This window comes from Ambystoma mexicanum, chromosome 2q, assembly GCF_040938575.1.
Source record: "Ambystoma mexicanum isolate Mex_15411 chromosome 2q, UKY_AmexF1_1, whole genome shotgun sequence".
Lineage (NCBI taxonomy): Eukaryota > Metazoa > Chordata > Amphibia > Caudata > Ambystomatidae > Ambystoma > Ambystoma mexicanum.
This window is the reverse complement of record NC_090924.1, coordinates 966,974,646-966,995,666: the sequence shown is the minus strand read 5'-3', so window position 1 is coordinate 966,995,666 and position 21,021 is coordinate 966,974,646. Positions and strand designations below refer to the sequence as shown.

General features: G+C 49.4%; 1 protein-coding gene across 2 annotated transcripts in view; it reads left to right on the top strand.

The window, feature by feature from the left end:
- The window catches only part of KIF15 (kinesin family member 15), a 2,141,222-nt gene that overhangs the window by 1,639,759 nt on the left and 480,442 nt on the right, over positions 1-21,021 (top strand). For both annotated transcript variants that reach the window (XM_069648268.1, XM_069648269.1), the window contains exon 27: positions 17,393-17,539. In XM_069648268.1, coding sequence (XP_069504369.1) covers positions 17,393-17,539 — 147 coding nt within the window. The remainder of the gene's footprint in view (positions 1-17,392; positions 17,540-21,021) is intronic.

Sequence of the window (21,021 nt, the reverse complement as noted above, 5' to 3'; positions counted from 1 at the left end):
TAGTTAGTTGTATCCAAGGATTTTGATTTTTGGACGAGGTCACCCTTAGGCCAGATGTACGTTTTATGCCCAGCAGGAGGCCCGAACTTGGTCTACTTTTAAGGCCCTTTATGGCCGGGTTTAGGAACATTTCATATCCGTCCAAGAGGGGTAGGTCGCACAGCCATGTTTCTTGTAAGCAAAAGAGATTGCATTTTGTTAGATCCCAAGCTTGCTTTCCTAGCAAGTGGGAGAACCCCCTTGTGTTCCAACTCATAATTGTTTTGCCTTTAGCCAAGGGGGTTCGTAGGGCACAAGAGGGATCCGGCTGGCATTATGATTTTGCTGCTAGGAACCCCGCCAACCACCTCCAATCGTCTGAGCTGCTTACAGAGTTCTCCTCCGGTGTGTTCAGGGAGCTGCATGTTGAGACTCCTCGGACATCGGCCTGTAAGACATCCCGGGCCCTTTTCACCGACTGCGGTAGACGACCCTGCTCAGAGACATGATTTATACTTTTGAGATCCTCCTTCGACGGGGTCGCTGTCCTTGGTACCTTCAGAACGGGTACGCTTATCCTCCTCCAACTCCTTAAGCAAGAACCCACAAAGATTGAGTACAGGGCCAAGTTTGAGGAGTGCAGATCTTGTGTTCCATTTCCCCATGTGAAGGACCACACTGTCATGACGCTGCTCGTTGTGGAATTCGATAAAATCGATGTCCGTTGATTTCAGATTATCAGGTGAATCAATTGAATGTACTAGTCTCATTACGTTGGTCCGGTTCATAGTGAGATTGTCTTCGTAGCCAAGGGTTCTCTCCAAGAGGAGTCTAAAGGGGCCCTTGCCACGCATGGCCTCCGATCCTTTGTCTTCGTTATTGTTATTGTGCCGGGATCTTGAGCCCATGTCTGTGTTTTCTCCCCAAGACACTGTTCTTCGTGTGCCATTTACATGCTCGTTTTGGGGTTTATAGTTTGTTTCTTTTTGTGCGTTCTTCGTTCCCAGTGTGATCCTCTTGCTCTCAATGGTCTTAAAGGCCCTAGTTCCAGTAGTGTCCTTGGTCTCCCTCTCCTGCACTGGGGCGCGAGCCTGGTTGACCCTCGGAGTGTGGACTCTGGATTTCCACATAAATTTCCTAGTTGAGTCGGCTCCCTGTACATTCAGTTTTATCGCCGGAAGAATGGAATGTACGGCTGGAAAATCTCCACCCTCTTCGGACCTTTTGTTGACCCCTTCCACCTTTTGGGCTGCGTCTTTAAGTTCTGATATTTCCATCGCATCCTCTTTCTCTGAACAACATTCAGATGCCGGAGAAGCTGAGCCCACTTCTTCAACCCAGGAGTCGTTCGAGTCTGAATAGACTGATAGATCCATGAGAGAGTTCTTCGCGCTATCATTCTGCCTCTCATTGTCTGAGAGATAATCAATCTCTTCTGTTGGAACCTTTGATGGTTTTGTGGAGGCCCCTGCAGGTTTCCTTGCACTTCTCTCATAGTTTAAAGGTTGGTCAGGTAAGACCAGATTTCTGGGTAGGGTTAGCCTAGTTGTGGCTTTGGTCCGAGCAGGTGCTTTTCGTGGAATGGAGGGCACTGAGCCTGTCTGTTTTGTCGGCACAGAGATCGGTTTTCCATAATTTCTGTCACCTTTTTCTAGTTTTTCACTGGCCAACAAATTTACTCCTCTGTTTGGTTTTGTAAACAGATCATACAGTTTGACTTTGTCATTGGGTAGGGGCGGTCCGGGTAGCTCGATTGTCGCCGGAGGCAAGGGATCCACCACCCTGAAGGTAGTTGAACTTACATCTTTGTGGGAAGTGCCACCCATCATCTGTGTAGTGGGTTCGGTGCCAGTGGATTTATCCTGATGTTTTGGCAGGTTAAGAGCGTCCTCTGATCCCTTCCCAGACAACGATGTAGTCTGGTTTGAAATCTTAGCGGGACTCGCCATACCCGCCTGAGCACCACCAACTCCTTCTGGAAGTAAACTCAGCCTCTCTGATCTCCTGGTTTCTCTGTCCTTAATTATTGGCTCAATGATACTCTTTAGGATTTCAGCGGTCTGGTCAGCACTTTTGTCCAGATTTTACTGGATTGCTGTAACAAATCCTTCTACGAAGATCATTTTAGAGTATAGCATGGCGATGGTAGTCATGTGATCCAGTAGCTGCTCGTTTTGTGACTCTATTAGTTTCATATATGGAGCCATTACAAGCGCAAATGCTGTGATCATTTCAGTGTCTATCTTGGGATCGTTTTTGGCAGGTTCTTCCGCCTGAGTGGTAGCCAAGATCGTCGGGAGATCTTCATCCGTCGGTGAGGGTTGTCTTCTGAATCGTTTACTAGGAAACGGTGCCTGCTGCGGAAGGACTCCTTTGTGAGGCCTCGAGGCGTAGCCTCTAGGTCGATTATTGTCTGGGTGTGTGGTGGCTCCCCCATTTGAGGGCATTAAGTCCCCATTTGGGCCCTGAGCTAGGGACACGTGCCACCGATGATCCATTAGTCGTGGGGTAGACCGCCTCAAGATGCAGTCCGGATCATCGAACTGGTAAGTACTTTGTTTCGACTGATGCTCCTGTGGGTATCTAAAGTAGTTGGATCGGTTTGGAGTGAAATACCAAAGGGTTTCCAGCCTCGATTTGGCCTTTGATTATGGTACTGGGAGTTCTTTGTTCTGTTATCGACGTCGTGGCAGTTACTGGACTTTGTTGAAACATTAGAATTGTCGTTCGCCACAGTTTGCTCCTTTTCAGGTAGGGCGCTAGAGAGGCTCTGTAGGGGAGTTTATTGAAGCACCTGGCCAGATACTTCAAGTAATGGCTCCTTTATCGTTGTTTCCATGCCGGAACCCATAGTCTCGCCACCCACCACTCCGGAGGGAGATATGTTATTGTTGGATTCAGAGGGTGGCTTAGGTTCAAGGTGGTGAGTGTCCGCCCGTTTTACCAGGCTAGTCTCTTCTACGCCCGCCTCAGTTGTTTCAACTTCAGATTGTAGGATATTAACATGCGATGTAGTTGTACCGGTAATTGTCACTTCGGGATAAAGTTCACGGACAAACCTGTCCGTTTTTTCCTGTAAGACAGAACTATCTTTCCATGTTAAGTGTTAAAGGGTCCTTTGGCTGGTGATTGGGGGGTGGAGTGCCTAGAGGAGTATTTAGCTCCCCAACTAGATCTTTTTTAGCCAGAGTCCTGGTGGATAATGAGCAGTCCGAAAAACCACCTCCGAGAGGTAACCCACCACAGAGTTAAAAGATTTAGTAAAGACCGTAGACAGTGTGATTTGATGGTGAGGTTTACCTTCCGGCTTACGTGCCTCGATGCCGTAGACTGCCTGAGACTGCACTCTGCTTCGCTTCTCGAGGGGTGCCGGGTTTTGTGCAGTAGAGCCTCGATGGGGAGGCGGAGCCGCCCGCTCAACGCTGACTCCCTTAAAGCCACAGGGTGCTTTTGCTGGTGTTTTCAAATTCCACAAGACGCTGTACACTTCGAAGCTCGGTCCCCAGGACAAGGTTCCAAGTTCAGTTCGAGGCTGTGCTCATGCCTGTTCGCCTTCAGCTCCCTAGTACTTCCTGTTCCTAATTCCACTGCACTGGACCCGGCTGCACTCAGATTGTTGATCCTAGACCGGAGTACTGCACTATGACAGTCCTCAATTGTGCAGTTCCCGTCTCCGCCAGCACAAACAGCGAAAAACAGCGTTAGCAGACCTCTGCCCTTTTCTCCACTTTGGGCTTCTGATTTGTCCTCTCAGTTTGACCATCCGTTTGAGGATGGTGACTGGTGGATAGCCGGATGTCGATCTAGGCCATAGAGCAGCATTTTCTCCAGAAGTTGGATATGAATGGAGTACCTCGGTCTGAGACCAAAACTGAAGAAAACCCATGGAGCCGTACGATGCCTTCAAGAAATACCTTTGCCAGAGTGGAAGCATTTGGGAGCCCCTTAAGAGGAATGAAATGCGCCACTTTTGAAAATAGGTCCACAACCACAAGAATAGTGTTAAACCCTTGACTGGATGGTAAGTCAGTAATAAAATCGAGGGACAATGTTTGCCAGGTTGCTGGTGGGATTTCCAATGGTTGTAATAGCCCAGCCGGTTTCTGCTTGGATGACTTGTTTTGACCACACACTCCACAAGATAGGATGAATTGGATAATGTCTTTACGCTACGTGGGCCACCAATAATTTCGTTTTACCTTGGCTAGGGTTTTTAGCGATTCCGGGGTGGCCCTCGATCAAGGAATCATGATAACTGGACATGACTTGTTCTCGTAGGTCTTGGTTTGGTAAGAATAAACGATTCCTGAAGTAGGGCAATTGATCTTTTATCATGTATGTCACAGTTTTCCCCCCTTCTCACCTGATACTGTTGTTTGCTGGATCTCTTTGAAGGAGCCTTCTTGCGTGCAGTCCGGGTCTTGTATAGTCCCATTTGGACGTCTTCGGAGTCCAGTGTGCATTCAGCGTTCCAACGCCTAGGACGTTCAGTATGTCCGGGAAAATCCAGAAATAGAAGAAGTCTACTCGGAAGCGAGTACACAGTGGCTCGGGAAATCCAGGAGTTGAAGTAGTGTACTCGGAGACGGGTACATGGAAGTCCAGTAAGCAGGAGGAAGGTGAACAGAAGGGGATGAAGGAGGAAGGGATAACAGCACCAGGAACCGGGAATCAAGTAGTCGGCGAGAGCGAACTACAGCAGCGCACGTCTAGCCACTGAAAGCGGTAGCATTGAGACGCGCATGGCCGCAGGGGCGTGGCTTACTTATAGAACGTGCTACGTCCGGCGCGTAAACTGGTAAGCAACGTTCGGTGTTTGACAGCCATGTTGGTAGGAGCTCAAAGTGCAAGCCCCGATGTGCCATAGACCAGGAAGTCCAAAAGGGGCACGTCCGACGATTCATGACAGCATGCCTCCTCCGAAGACCTGTCCCTCCGGGTTTGCCAAGGTTTAAGAGGTGATACCTTCTAAGTAATCTGGGAGCATTCAGATTCAAAATTGGTTCCCAGGTGCGTTCACTAGGCGGGTACCCTTTCCACTCAACCAGGTATTGTAGCTGACCACGTTTGTATTTGGAGTCACATATTCTGGATACTTCGTATTCCAGTTGATCATTGACAAGTACAGGGTTAGGCCTGGGGGCAGTTGGGGAAGACTGGCTGTATGGCTTCAGTAGGGACGTATGAAACACTGGGTGGACCTTTTTCCAAGAGTCGGGTAGTTTGAGTCGGAAGGCCACTGGGTTTATGATTTCCTTTATGGAAAATGGGCCATAGTACCGGGGAGCCAGCTTCTTCGGCCTTAGATGTCGAGGCAGTAGTTTCGAGGATAGCCAGACCTTATCGCCCACTGCATAGGATGGTCCTGGTCTTCTCTTGAAATCCGCATAATGCTTGATGTGAGTTTGGGCCTTTTCCAGGTGTTCCTTGGCTTCTTTGGGTATGTTGATGAGAGTTTCGATCCAGGAGTCGACTGTGGGTACTGGTGTAGGATGGGGGAGAACGGAAGGTAGAACTGAAGGGTGGAATCCTTGACTGCAGAAGAAGGGACTGGTCTTGACAGCCGAATGATCCGAATTATTATAGGCAAATTCAGCCAGGGGCATTAGGAGTGACCAATCATCCTGTACCTTGGTAGTGAAGCATCGAAGATACTGCTCCAGAGTTTGGTTCACATGTTCCTTAGCTCCGTTGGTCTGTGGATGATAACCTGAGGAGTGGGCACGTTGGATCCCTAGAATTCTGCATAAATGCTTCCAAAACTGAGAAATGTATGGAGGCCCTCTGTCAGATATAATCTTAGAAGGTAGTCCATGGAGTCGTAATATGTGTTCCAGGAATATTCCAGCAAGTTCTGATGAGGATGGTAGTACAGTGGAGTAAAATGAGCCATATGAGTGAATAATTCAATGGTGACCATGATGGTCATGTATCCCCTGGAAGGGGGTCATTCTACAATGGAGTCTGTAACTATGACTTCCCAGGATCTTGTTGGTAATGTAGGTTGAAGTAGGAGGCCAGCTGGCCTCTGGTTGTCATGTTTATTCTGATTGCAAACTGCACAAGCTTGGATATACAGTTGGACATCAGTCTTCATTCTCGGCCACCAAAATTGTATTTGTATTAGGCGGAGGGTGTTGGTGATACCAAGATGTCCTGAGTGAAGGGTATTGTGACAGAGCTTTATGATTTTCTGTTGTAGTTTCTGTATGGGAATGACCAGGCTGTTGTCCTTGAAGAGATACCCATCCTTTGTTCTTGGACCCCAGCGATGATTCCCTATAAATTTTTTCCAGAGGTCAGAGGACTGGGTTTGTAATCGGACGTCTTCAAGGAGGCTGATTTCTTGAGCTACAAAAATTGTGTTGTGGAACATCTTGGGAAAGGATTGATCCTCGAGAGTTTCGTAGTCTGGACACCGGGATAAGGCATCAGCAATTATGTTTTGTGTTCCAGGGACATACTGGATTTGGAATTGGTACTGGGCAAAGAAGAAGGCCCAGCGAGCCTGCCGGCTATTTCTACATTCCAGGGAATGTAAAACTTGAAGATTGCGATGGTCCGTGTGGACTTGGACCGGATGTTTTGCTCCCAGAAGTAGATGATGCCACTCTGTGAAGGCTTGACGGATGGCTAACAGTTCCTTTTCCAAAACAGAATAATGGGTTTTACTAGGAGTTAGTTTGTGAAAGATAGGCAATGGGACGTTCTAAGTTATCCTCGAATTCCTGCTTTAGAGTTCTAAATCCAATGGCGTAGTTAGAGGCATCAGTTTCCACTAGGAATGGTCGATTGATGTCAGGCTGAGCCAGGATGGGGGCTTGCGTAAACTCTGTCTTCAACCGTTGAAATACCTCCTCTTGGGATGTGGTCCAGAGAAAGGGAGTATCTTTTTTCAACAATTGAACGATCTGTTGAACTATCTCAGAAAAGGAGGTATGAACTTCTGGTAGAAGTTGGCAAGCCCCAGGAAAGATTGGATCTGTTTCACAGTTGTTGGAACAGGCCAGGATAGAATGGCTTTTACCTTTTGATTGGTCCATTCCTATTCCTTCTGGACTAAGGACGAATCCTAGATAGTGAACTGTGGAGACGTGGAAAAGGCATTTCTCGGGTTTAGCCAGAAGTTTATTTTCGCGTAGTCGCTGTAACACTGCCTTCACATGCTCTTCATGCTGAAGATGGTCCTTAGAAAATATTAGGATATCGTCCAGGTACACTATGACGAAGAGGAACAACATATCAGAAAACACCCGATCCATGAAACGTGGAAGACCGCTGGAGCATTGGCGAGTCCGAAAGGCATGACCAAGTATTCAAAGTGACCAAAGGGCGTTCTAAAGGCTGTTTTCCATTCGTCACCTTCTCTGATATGGATCAGATGGTAGGCACCTCTGAGATCTTATTTTGTGAAGACTACAGCTCCTCTCACTGCTTCCAAGATGTCTGAGATTAAGGGCAATGGGTAGCGGTCCTTCAGGGTGCACGGATTCAAACCACGATAATCAAGACAAGGCCTAAGCTCTTTGGTGTCTTTTTTAGGAACGAAAAACAACGAAGTTCTTGGGGTGATTTGGATGGTCGTATAGTGCCATTTTCAAGGTTGGTATCCAAGTATTCACGGAGGGCCTTTTTCTCAGGTTCGGACAAAATGCACATTCTACCAAAGGGAATCACAGCTGAGGGTTCAGTGTCTATAGCACAGTCTTTAGGTCTGTGAGGTTGTAGGGCCTGAACTATGGCAGTTGAAAACACGTCTGTGTAATCCTGATAGGCCCTAGGAACCTGGATGATATTTGAGACCATGAATGGCCCTTATTGGTCTGATGGTGTAGCTCCAGGAGATGTCGGTGAGGAATCCAGGAATAAGCAATGAGACATACAATACTCTGAACCCAGAGAAACAAAAAACCTGCTGCCCAGTTGATGATTGGGTTGTGCTTTTGTAACCAGGGCATACCCAGCACCATTGGGTAGTGAGCAGACTTTGTCGTCAAATTTGATTACCTCTCGATGGTGATTTATCGAGAGCTGCGACTCCCGAGTCTGTAGAGTTATTGGACCTGAGGAGAGGGGTCTTCCATCAATAGCCTCTACAGGTTGCGTGATGCTCCGAGTTTCATATGGAATGTGGTGGGTAGTCACCTAATCTTGATCTATGAATATTCCCATGTCACCACAATCCACCAATGCCAAAATGGGGTAGGTTTCGTTCTGGGAAGGCAATAGAAAGGCCTGTAATATCACATGGTTGTATTGTCCAGGAGAGTTAAAGGATGGAATAGATGTGGAGCAGACTTCTCTCTCCCGAAACTGTGCTCCATCTAGGATCGGGAGCTGGCGTTTCCCGAACGCCGTGGAGGGGCAAATGGACATTCCCTCACTAGATGTTTGTCTGAGGCACAATACATACAAAGCCTGGTTTGAATCCGTTGCATTCTTTCCTGCTGAGATATGGGTCCGCGGAATGCCCAGAGTTGCATGGGTTTTGGTTCATTAGCGGGATTAGAATTGTGCTCGGTCTTCGAGGAGGTTTCCCTGGGGGTCTTTTGGAAAGACAGTCTAGACTTCTTCTTTTCTGCCTTCCTTTCCTGGATACGGAAATCGATCTGTAGAGAGAGGTCCATAAGAGCCTGGAATGTTCCTGGCTGAGCCACCCTGGCGAGAATCATCTTTAATTTCTTCATTTAGTCCTCTCCGAAATAGGGTAAAGCAGGCTTCAGAGGACCAATCTGCTTCTTTGGCCAATTGCTTAAAACGTGTCACATATGTAAGCATGTCTTGGGAACCTTGTTGGAAATCCAACAGGCGTTCTTGGGCACTATAGACCTGTTCTGGGTGGTCAAACATGGTCTTTAGAGCCTGTACGAATCCATCGTAGTCATCCAGGAGGGCATCTCTGGAATTGACTTAAGGCGTGGCCCAAGTTAGAGCATTCCCGGAAAGATGCAAAATCATAAAGCCCACCTTGGCTCTGGGGGTTGAAAAGAGTAGGGCTTGAAGGTGAAATGGACTAGACATGAGTCATGGAACCCGCAAAGGGTTTTTGAAGAACCGTCCTATTTATCAACTATTCCGCCCAGCAATATGTTTTCCTTGGTCGCGGTATCCCGGGACAAATCTAATTGCTTTAATGTGGCATTCTCGGCCTTGAGATTTTTCACTTCAGTTGTTAGCTCCTGCATGCCGCGCATGAGATCTTGAAGTGCCGCCTCCATGTTCGTTTCTATTTCAGTTTGTTGGCGTCTCAATCTGTCACAGGTTTCCCCCCTTCTCACCTGGTACTGTTTGCTGGAGCTCTTCGAAGGAGTCTTCTTGCGTGCAGTCCGGGTCTTGTATAGTCCCGTTTGGACTTCTTCGGAGTCCAGTGTGCGTTCAGCGTTCCAACGCCTAGGACGTTCAGTATGTCCGGGAAAATCCAGGAATAGAAGAAGTGTACTCGGAGACGAGTACACAGAGGCTCAGGAAATCCAGGAGTTGAAGTAGTGTACTCGGAGACTGGTACACGGAAGTCCAGTAAGCAGGAGGATGGTGAATGGAAGGGGATGAAGGAGGAAGGGATAACAGGACCAGGAACCGGGAATCAAGTAGTCCATGAGAGAGAACTACGGAAGCTCACGTCTAGCCACTGAAAGCGGTAGCGTTGAGACGCACGGGGCTGCAGGGGCGTGGCTTACTTATAGAACGTGCTACGTCTGGCGCGTTAACTGGTAAGCAACGTTCCGTGTTTGACGGCCATGTTGGTGGTAGCGCAGAGTGCAAGCCCTGATGTGCCAGAGAGCAGGAAGTCTTAAAGGGGCACGTCCGACGATTCATGACAATGTAATGTTCTCCTTGTGCACTCCACGCTTGTAATTGCTCCAGACTCATCAGGTTTTGGATTTCATGTAATTCTTTCTGAGTTATGGTTGCTGTGATTCCTAGGAGCTTGTCACTCGGGATGATTGCTATTGGGTCAGGGGTCTGATACCCTTGCTCTTCCACCCCATACGGGAAAGGGCATCGGCCTTCCCGTTTTTCACCCCTGGTCGAAATGTAATCACGTAGTCATGTTCAGCACAAAAAAAAGAGCCCAATGTAGTTGTCGTGAGGATTGGGCCTTTGCCGTTTTTAGGTACTGGAGGTTCCGGTGTTCAGTTATTACGGTGATTGTGTGTCTGGCGCCCAAGAGGTAGTGCTGCCATGCCTTAAAGGCTGACTTAATGGCCAGGAGTTCTTTGTCTGTCATAGCGTAATTGAGTTCAGGGGGTGTGAATTTACGTGACCAGAAAGCAACAGGGTGTAACTGGCCCGTTTCGGGGTCCTTTTGTGAGAGGACGGCTCCCATAGCCATGCTTGAGGTGTCCGTTTCCACCAGGTATGGGAGATCAGGGCGAGGGTGGCGTAAGATTGGGGCAGATGTGAATCTTGCTTTGAGTTCCTGGAAAGCCTCCTCGGCTTCTGTTGTCCACTGGAACTTTTTGTTGCTTTTCCTTAGTAATGACGTGATGGGATGCATGATTCGCGAAAATCCTGGGATGAACCGGCGGTAGAAGTTTGCAAAACCCAGCGTACTTTGAACCCCCTTGAATGAATTTGGGGATGGCCAGTTCAGGATAGCATCTACCTTGTGTACATCCACTCGGATTCCATTTGGGCTGAGAATAAAGCCCAGGAATTCCACCTCGGAGACATGGAATGAGCACTTTTCGAGCTTGGCGTAGAGCTGGTGTTGACAGAGTTTCTGCAATACGGATCAGACGTGTTTAACGTGGTCCTGCTTTGATGCGGAATATACTAGGATATTGTCGATGTACACTAGAGCACAGACATCAATCAATTCCCGTAGGACATCATTCATGAAGTATTGAAATGCAGCAGGCGCGTTGCAAAGGCCAAAGGCCATTACTTGATATTCGTACAAGCCGTATTTGGTGCGAAAAGCGCTTTTCCATTTGTCCCCGGTTTTACGTGAACAAGGTGATATGCCCCCACCCCCCCTCAGGTCTAGTTTTGTGTAGATTTGGGCATCTTTGACTTGATCAAGCAATTCAGGGATCAGTGGCAGGGGGTAGCCATTTTTTACGGTAATCTGGTTCAGTGCGCAATAGTCGATGCACATTCTCAAGTCCCCCTCCTTTTTTCGGCACGAAGAATAGAGGACTGGCTGCTGGAGACTTCGAGGGACGGATGAACCTGTTGGCCAGATATTGGTCAAGATAGGCCTTCAGGTGCTGGTTTTCTGGTTCTGTGAGTGCGTAAATTTGCCCACAAGGGATTTGTGCGCCGGGTATCAGGTCGATTTGGCAATCGTATGGTCTATGCGGTGGCAGGGCATTAGCCTGTTCTTTCTGAAAGACATCTTGAAAGTCCTGGTATTCAGTTGGTAGGGTGCCGATTGCCACAGTCGCAAGCGTGGAGGTTCTGGTGTCTATTGGTTGTTTCTCTTGGCGATAACATGTGTGTGCGCAAGTCTCGGGAAAGGCCAATTCTTTTGCTCGCCAATCGATTCGAGGATTGTGAGCTACCAACCATGGCATTCCCAAAATCAACCGGAAATGTAGTGCCTTATTGAGGTTGAAAACGGTAGATTCTTGGTGTCCATCCTGGCATAGAAGGGTTAAAGCTGCAGTGAATTGGGATACTGGACCAGAAGCTATTTCCGTGCAGTCGACTTTGGTAACAGTGTCGGTGGTTGATTTAGGGTGTAACGGAAGCCCCATCTTTGCCGCAAGATCCTGGTCGATATAATTCCCAACGGCTCCACTGTCTATGTACGCTCTTACTGCGTGCATCCATGATGGTTGTTGGTGATTGATCAAGACCACAGATAATGCAAAATGGGAGGTCTGTAGTTCACTTTCTTAGCTCGACAAGTGGACCCCTACACTTGCCGGGCTGGGGAGTTTTCCGATTCCTTGATGGTATCTTCCTTGTCCGTGGCCCCTACCGTCCGCCTCGGTAGCTTCACAGGGCACTCTTTAAGGATAACCTGACCTTCCACAGTACAGACATAACTGCTGCTGTCTCCTTTTATCCCTTTCTGCTTTAGTCAAACGGGATCTGACTCCCCCTCCCCGATTTGCATTGGTTCTCCTGAACCTTCTGTTGTTCGGGCAGTATTGTCCTTTGAACGCACATACATAGGGCGAGGGTCCGGTCTGGTTCGATCTGCTCTTCGGTCCCGCAACCTATGATCTAGTTGAACAACAAGGTCAATTAATTCTGAGCAGTCTTTCAGGGGGGTTCACTACTTGTGCGAGAACATCCTTGAGCTCCCCCCACAACCCCCGATGAAATAACGTGGTTCTCTTCTCCACTGGCCATTCTGCTTCAACTACGAGTCTATTGAACGTGGCTATGTATGTTAATAGGTCTTGATCCTCTTCGCGTAGGGACAGAAGTTTGTTGTCTAATGCCTGCCCATGAGTACGACGGGCGAACAGCTTTTCCATCTCCTGCTGAAAGCCCCTGAAGTCATGCAGCAAAGGATCGTCTTTGGGCCACAAAGGGTACAGACCATTCCGCTGCGTTACCACTCAGGTAGGATAGCACAAAAACGACCCGTGATTGGTCATTCAGAAAATGCTGCTCAGTATGTCCTAGAAGGGGAAATGTGCGAGGACTTCCTACAGCCAGTGGAAGATGGGAAGGAGGTGGCCAAGCAGTCGCTGGAAATTCCCGACTGTGTTGGCCGATCTATGGCTTCGGCCATAACGCTAAGAAGGCAGGCCTACTTGAAAACCTTTGTTTTTTTTCTCTAACTTCCAAGTAAAACATCTGGTCATGCCCTTAGAGGGCGATCTTCTTTTCAGCCACAAAGCCGATTCCTTAGAAAAATTCAAGTAATCCAAACTCGCTGCCAAATCCTTAGGCCTAGCTGTGCTGGCGGTCAAACCTGCATTTAGCTTCGCCTCTAGGGCACATGGCAACAGCAGATATGCTCTATATGGTAGGAAAGTGCAGCTCCCACCAGCCTTGCAAGGGCAGAAGCGTTTCTCGTGCTCCGCAAGGGGCACAGGGGATTCTAGAGGTCAACAGTCAGCGGCAGGGTTCGACCCAGCTTCTGAAGCCGCTTTGATTTCCCCCTCTCACAGCGCACCGGTTGGAGGATGGTTGTCACGGAGCACTTGCTCCAGTGCCTGGGCTCTACAGCTCATTCAATGGGGTTGTCTGCCATTTCTAAGAAAAATGACTGGACAGACCGCCCCCACCTACAATCCAACCTGGACAGGAGCTCCAGGAAGAACTGAGAGCCGAGTTGCTGAAGGGTGCCAAGGAAGAGGTACCTCCCGAACAGAGAGGATCAGATTGGTATTCCCTGTATTTCCTGATGCCAAAGAAAGGGGGAGGTCTCTGGACCTCAGGGCCTTGAACAAGTTCTTGAGGGAAGACCAATTCAGGATGGTGACGTTGAGCGAGATTCTCCACGCTCTCGAACTTCAGGACTGGCCGGTGTCCATAGACCTACAGAATGCCTATTTCCATATGCCAATCCATTGAAAGCACAGGAAGTTCGTAAGATTCACCATAGGAGATATGCACTATCAGTTGAAGGTGCTTCCTTTCAGTCTTACCTCCACCCCAAGGGTCTTCACCAAGCTCATGGTGGTAGTTGCGGCTCACCTCAGGAGATCCAGAGTCCACATATTTCCATATCTGCATGACTGGCTGATCCGAGGGAAGTCTTAAGTGCAGGTCTTGTCCCATCTGCAGGACACCTGCTCACTTCTGCAAAGGCTGGGCTTCCCCCTAAACTCTAAGAAGTCCCACATTACACCAGTCCAACGGCTACAGTTCATTGGAGCAGTCCTAGTTACCCAGGTGGGGAAGGCCTTCCCTCACGAAGGTAGAGTAGTCGGCTTCACACAGATGGTGGACTTATTCTGGAACCATGCCACTCTACCAGCGGCTTCCTTCCTCCGCCTTCTAGGCCTCATGGCTTCCTGCATTTTTCTAGTTGCGCATGAGATGCCTGCAATGGTTACTGAGGGGTCAGTGGTCTCAGTACCTCTGCGCACTCTCGGATATCCTCAGGGTGTCCTCATCAGTGGTGGTCAACGACCTATCCTGATGGGCAGAACGCAAGTCTTTTCGCAAGGGAACCCTTCAGGCCTCCTTGGCCTCAGGTCCGACTGATCACAAATGTGTCTTTCAAGGTTTGGGGCGCTCACTACGAGGATTTGCAGGTGAGCGGCCTCTGGTCAACGACAGAAGCCCAGTGGCATATTAACAGGCTGCAGTTGCGAGCTATCAGGCTAGCCCTGAAAGCATTTGCCCTGTCTCTGCAGGGGAAGCATGTAATTCTTCTGATGGACAACACAGTAGCGATGCACTGTCTCAACAAGCAAGGTGGTGTGCACTCCTGTCCCCTCTGCACGGAGGAGATGATGTGTTGGTTCTGCTTGCTGGAGAACAGGATCTCGGTCTCGGCAGTTCATCTGGCAGGCACAGAGAAAAATTTGGCAGATGCTCTGAGCAGGCAGAGCACGGTCTCACACGAGTCAGAAGTGTGCCAGGAAGTCCTAGAGGAGGTCTTTGCTATCTAGGGTACCCCAGCAGTGGCTCTGTTCGCAACAGAGTCCAACAGGAAATGCAAATGTTCTGCTCAAGGGAATTCCCAGCGAACGGTGCATTGGGGGATGCTTTTCTGGTGGATTGGACCTTCCCTCTCCTTTGCACGTTCCCTCCGATTCCAGAAGAGGTTCCGAACGACCATGATCTTTATCGCCCCAGACTGGGCGAGGAGAGCGTGGTACCCCGACCTCTTGGATCTGTCCATCTGTCAACCTCACTGGTTGCCTCGACGTCTGGATCTCCTAACCCAGTCGGAAGGTTGGATGCTGCATCTGACCCCAGAATCCCTCAACCTCCATGCGTGGCTCTTGAGAGGATGAGATATGACTGGGACTTCTCTGAGGAAGTACTTGAGGTTTTGCTGGCTACACACAGACCATCAACAAGACCTTTGTATGCGTGCAGATGGAGAAGATTTGAGGCGTAGTGCAGGGTACGCAATATTGACCCCATTTCTCACCCCACCACTACAGTGATGGAATTCCTTCTGTCACCGGCCTCTGCAGGCCTTCAGGTCACCAAGGTCAAAGGATATTTGGCGCCCTTGTCTGTGTTTCAGAGATTCCCGGATCAAGGTTCATTTTATGATCCCGGTGATGGCACAATTCCTGAAAGGCCTTGTAAATACATTCCCGCCAACTCCCTTTGTTGACCCGGAATGGGACCGTATTCTGGTACTGACCTATGATGGCGGCTCCTTTTGAGCCTATGCATAGTTGTCGTTTAAGCAATCTCCTGTTAGAAACAGCCTTTTTGGTGGCTATTGCATCCGCAAGGCGGGTGAGGGAGCTACAGGCCTTATGCTGTAAACCGCATTCGCTGCGATTTTTCCAGGAGAAAGTCTCGCTCTGGTTAAGGCCTGGCTTCCGTCCAAAGTTGTCTCTGCGTTCCACCTATTGCAATCCATTGACCTCCGAGGCTTCTATCTTTCCCCGCATCCTCCAAGCACGAGGAGCGATTTTATCACCTAGATCCCAAAAGTTATTACATAGCGAGGACGTCTGAGTACAGAAGAGCTGAACAGCTCTTCATGGCTTTTTCTTTAGCCTGGAAGGGCCTGGCCATAACTAAGCAAGCGTTGTCTCACTGGATCATTTTCTGTATAGCAGAATGTTACCAGTACGCTGGAAAGGATTTGCCAGCAGGCATCAGGGCTCATTCGACTAGGGGAGCCTATGCGTCAACAGCATTAGAGGGGAGTACCTGTTAGGGATATTTGTCGCTCAGCGACATGGTCATCCCTTCATACCTTTGCAAAGCACTATAGTCTAGATGTGGCTCATGCAGCCGATTCATGTTTTTGCAGGGCAGTGCTGCAAAATGACTTAGTTTAACTTTCCGGCCGCCTCCTTCATCTACTGCTTTGGGAGTCGATCAGATGAGGGATCTGTGGGAGGAAGGCAATCCATTGAAGGAGAAATTACTTACCGTAATGTTCTTTCTATGGATTCTTCTCCCGCAGTTTACTCATCTCCCCTTGCATCCATCCCTGCTCAGAAAGTCGGTGGGTGGTGCACATCTCCTCTTTAATGGTGACTTGGTGATGTTCCTCAGTGACTGTTTCTGTCCTTCCTGCCAAATTTTCTTTTTTTTTTTAAAAAAAGAATGTTTTCTTCTGACGCTACTTTGTTAGTCTCTATTGCAAATTCTTCCTCCTTCAGAGGTTTATAGTTATTTCATTTTTTAGGGCTTATGAGCCTGTTGTATCTTTGTTTTCTGTTGCAACGTGGTGTGCTCAGGGAGGGGGGGGGCAGAGGCAGAGGGGGAAACTGAGGTGTGGGACATAGTGATGAAGTGTATATATACGACGCCCGACATCCTGTTGGGAGCCGATGATCAGATGCCGAGCAAGATCGATCGACGGCTGAGTCGAGGTCCATTCTGCCCCCTGTTGAACATTTTCAGAAGCAGCAGAGCTGGATGGAATATCTTTCAGATGAGGAATCAGCGGGAGAAGAATCAATAGAAAGAACATTACGTTAAGTACTTTCTCCTCCTTTCTCACATGTAATAATCAAATTTTATCCAATGTACTTCAATGATAGCTGCCCAAACCTCCTTTGATTTTTCAATGTTCCCGTTTTGGAACGCATGATCTGGCAGACAGAAGAATTTGGGATTCTTGGGATTGGCAGTAGCCCTGGCACTATATGGATAAGCCTGTATACCATTTTCTCACACATCAGATTTATGTCTTGCTATAGGACTCTGTACTGAATTCTATATGGAGCTATTGGTTGGGATGACCTATTATTGCAGTACTTGCATAAGGAAAACCTGGTGTGTTCCCTGGACTCATCAAGGGCTTATATAAAATGTTCCATTTTGATGAGGAAACATGAGATATGGCATATCTGGGAAAGTCAAGTGAACCAAGTAGAGAAACATCAGAGACCTCGCACCAGATGGCCATGTTTGGGGAGAGGGGGAGGAGGAAGAGGGGGGGTTGCTGTCTAAAATGTTAATAAAAAAAGTTTTAGGGCTAGTAAACCAAGGGAATCCCATAATGGATTAGAAGATTTTTTCAGATTACTTAAAATGAGGCATTTGTGGCACAAAGGTATGCAAAATTTAAAAAGATTTCGTAACTGTAGTACCTCTTTCTTGATCCAGTTCTTTTCAAGAGATGAAGAGATTTGCCAGAAAGACTTATGAAAGCTAAGCTTGAAACTTCATTTTATTTTTATTTATACTGTTTGGAACAGTTTTGTTCACCCCTTTGTACAGTTTGAACAGGCAGTTTACACTTAATCTGTTATCGTAAATGAGACCCTGTTTTAGTTGCATAAACTCATGTTTTTAACTGTTCATTAATTTCCTAAATGGTATTTATTTTATCAGTATTTGTGCATTTCAGAAAGAACTACTTTGTGATGACCTAGCCCATGCAACAGAACAATTGGACATATTAACGGAGGCCTCAAATAAGCTGTCTGGTGTCGTACAGATTGTCCAGGAAGACCTGAAAAAGAAAGAAGACCTAATTCAGGAACTGCAGCAACAGGTTGAATTTTTCTTTCCCCCATTAAAATGAAACCTCTAGAATTGTGTGTAAATGCTAACTCGTTGGAGATGTGATGGAAGTGGTATAGTGGCATAGTTCAGATTTTTCTGTAGATCTACCTGCATCCCATTGTATCTTCTGAGCATTAGTAATGCAGACACACAGATTTATAAGCAATGTTCTCTTCTTTATAGTGACTAAAGGGTTCTGTATTTTTTGCAACATTGTCAAACGGTAGGTCACCCCTTGGGATATAATTTACTTTGTGATGTAATTAGTCAAGACCCACCCTTGCCAAATCTCCTTTCTGAGCCATATATTTGTTTGACAATGAATGCTAGCTAGAGTCCTCTAGCAGCCCATCAATCTCCCTGTCCTAGCTATGGTCACCATCTGAGGAGACAAGTGATTTTGGTATGGAGATCTACTTGCAGTACAATCGCACACTTTCGAGGGAATTGGGTCCTCCGACGTATTCCTTATCTATGACAGGTAATGTCCACAGCTGTGCTGCTTCGGAAAATCTTTGCGTCTGCGTCGATGACGTCGATGTGCCGTCCCCGAGGACCTCCTCCGACGTCACCCGATGTGATAAGTAGGACGCACGACGCCCATAGCGTCAGTTCCGTTTTTTCCGCGAACGTGTTCGCTTCATGAATCTTGGTACGCCTCGACTCGTTGGAGTTGCTGTTTTCTTTCTCGGTTCGTTGAACCTGTTCAGTTTGTTTGTGGCGATGTCTTTTTCATCTTCGACCCCGCGTCCGGGCTTCAAGAACTGCGGGGACTGTGGGTCCAAGATGTCGGTCACAGACTCGCACGACGCCTGCCTCTGGTGCCTCGGGGAGGCTCACGATACGGACGACTGTGTCGACTGCCAGTCACTCACTGCGAAGGCCTGACGAGAACGCAAGAAGAAACTGTCGGTAGGTCGGGTGTCTAAGCCCCGGAAGTCGAGGTCTACGGGGCTTTCGACCGATGACCCGAGGGGTGACTCTCCGCGTCGTCGTCGGAAGTCCGGTGGGTCTCCTTCCAGGAGTCGGTCTCGCCACTCCTCCGCCTCTTCTAGGCATTCCAGGAAGCTCCGGCATAGGTCGCCTTCCCCGTCCTCTTCCGAGGACTCCGCCCGTGCAAGCGACACCGGAGGAATGGGAAGCAGATGCTAGCGATTCTGGAATCGCAGGGCACTGGTCCGTCTGCGCCTCCGAGTGGGGTCGGTCGGCACCGGTCGAGAGACACCGCCCGTACGCCTTCGGGCTCGGGTGGTCGGCACGGCTCGCGGGAGAGGTCCCGCTCAGACAAGGGTAGCCGTTCTCGCCATGCCCGTTCCAGGTCCTGGTCCTCGACGTGCTCGAGACCGCGTGATCCTGTACCGTCTTCGAAGAAGACGTCGATGCCTGTGGTGCCGAGGTCGTCGACGATTACTCTCGAGGTTCCGTCTTCGAGGGGGTCGTCGATGCCGTCGGCGCCCAGGCTGTCGAGAGACACGCTCGGAGTTCCGGCTTCGAGGACTGTGTCGATGCCGCCGATGCTGGAGGCGTTGCAGCTGACGTCGACGCCGACATGCTCGGCACCCTCGACATCTTTCGGGGTGTTGGTGTCGGCGGGGCCCCGTGGCACGGGGTTTGCCCCTAAAAAGGCTATGGCTAAGGTCCGGCACTGCTTTGGTCCGCAGAGGTCTTCCTCTCCCCGCCTGGAGTACATTTCAGAGGGTGATGAAGGCTCTGATGGCGGTCTGGTTCTGGTTACAGTTCCGGATGAACTTATCTCGGGCCATAGTCAGTTTGATGACCTGAGGCAGTCACTGCATGATGCCAGTGGTTTGGACACCTCTCCGGAGGTGGAGTTTTGTCGGCCGGAGCCTGGCACTCATGCCGATTCGTCATATCGGCGCCTTATGTCTCGAGTTACCGAGTACTTGGGTTGGTCGGCTCCCCCAGGGGAGTTCGTTCAGGATGATCTCACGGACATCCTTGATCTCGGTCCATCCACTGACCCGGTTTTTCCTTTTCATATGGCTTAGCAGAGAAGGGTGGCGGCGGCTTGGACTGCTCCGGAGAGTCTCCCGGCAGTGGGCAAGTCTTTGTCGCGAAAATACCGTCCAGCCAGTAGCGACCTCTGCTACTTGTCTAAGCACCCCACCCCGGAGAGTTTGGTGGTGCAGGCGTCGTATCCTACCATCCCTCCGGATAGGGACGACAAACGTTTTGACGGTTGGGCGAAGAAAGTGTTTTCTTCTGGGGGGTATGGCGCTTCAGGCGGCCAACTCCATATGGGCCTTGTCTCGTTTCACGTACACTCTGTGGAACTGTGTTGCATTAGCGGCTGATCATATTCCCGAAGGGGATGAACGGGATGGTTTCCTTGCTATGGTTCAGGATGGCAAGGATGCCATGTGTGAGGCCGTTCAGTCGGGTTTGGACTTGGCAGGTTGTGTCAGCCGGTCCATGGCGCCGAGCACCGTAATGCGCAGGTTTGCGTGGTTGAGGAAGTCTGGGTTCGCTCCTGATGTGCAGTCCCGGCTCCTCAACATGCCCTTTGACGGTGAACACCTTTTTGGCAGCAAGGCTGACGAGAGCCTTGAGAGGTTGCAGACCTCCAAAGCTGCAGCGAAGTCGTTGGGCGCTGCAGTTCGCCAGCCTCCGCCTTTTCGTCCTAGGGGACAGCAATGGAGGGGATGTTACTCGTCCGTCAGTAAAGCGAGAGGAGCTAGCAGTCAAAGAGGCCATTGTAAGAGTGCCGCAGGTGGAAACAAAGGTACTCGAGGTGCCAAGGCCGCTCGGGCAGTTGCCTCGTTGCCCTCAGGCAACGCCGCAGCCGCTACCACTCAGTCATGAGGCCGGGTCCCATGGTTCGCCGGTTGGGGGAAGGCTGGCGCAGCATCTTGTAGCGTGGCAAGCCATTACTTCGGATGTGGGGGTTCTGGAGATCATAACCACGGCTACCGTCTTCCTTTTCCGCAGAGGCCTCATGACAATCCACCAGGGAACCTCTTTGAAGAGTCCGGATCCGCTCCTTGCGCAGGAAATTCACGCCCTGCTGGAGAAAGGCGCCATAGAACTGGTGCCTGTAGCGGAGTGGATCAAGGGATGGTATTCCCCCTTATTTTTTGATTTCAAAGAAAGACGGGTAATTGAGACCCATCATGGACTTGCGCGGTTTGAACAAACTCCTCAGGAAGGACAAGTTCAAGATGGTGACTCTTTCTCAAGTCCTCCAGGCCCTTCAACTTCAGGACTGTTTGTTGTCTCTCGACCTCAAGGATGCTTACTTCCATGTGCCGATCCATTCCAAGCACAAGAAGTACCTGAGGTTCGCGGTTGGCGACTTGCACTTTCAGTTTCGGGGCCTGCCATTCGGATTGACCTCCGCCCGAGGGTTTTCACCAAGCTCATGGGTGGTGGTGGTGGCAGCGCATCTCAGGAAAGGGGGGATTCACGTCTACCCCTACCTGGATGATTGGTTGATCAGGGGGAGCTCTCCTG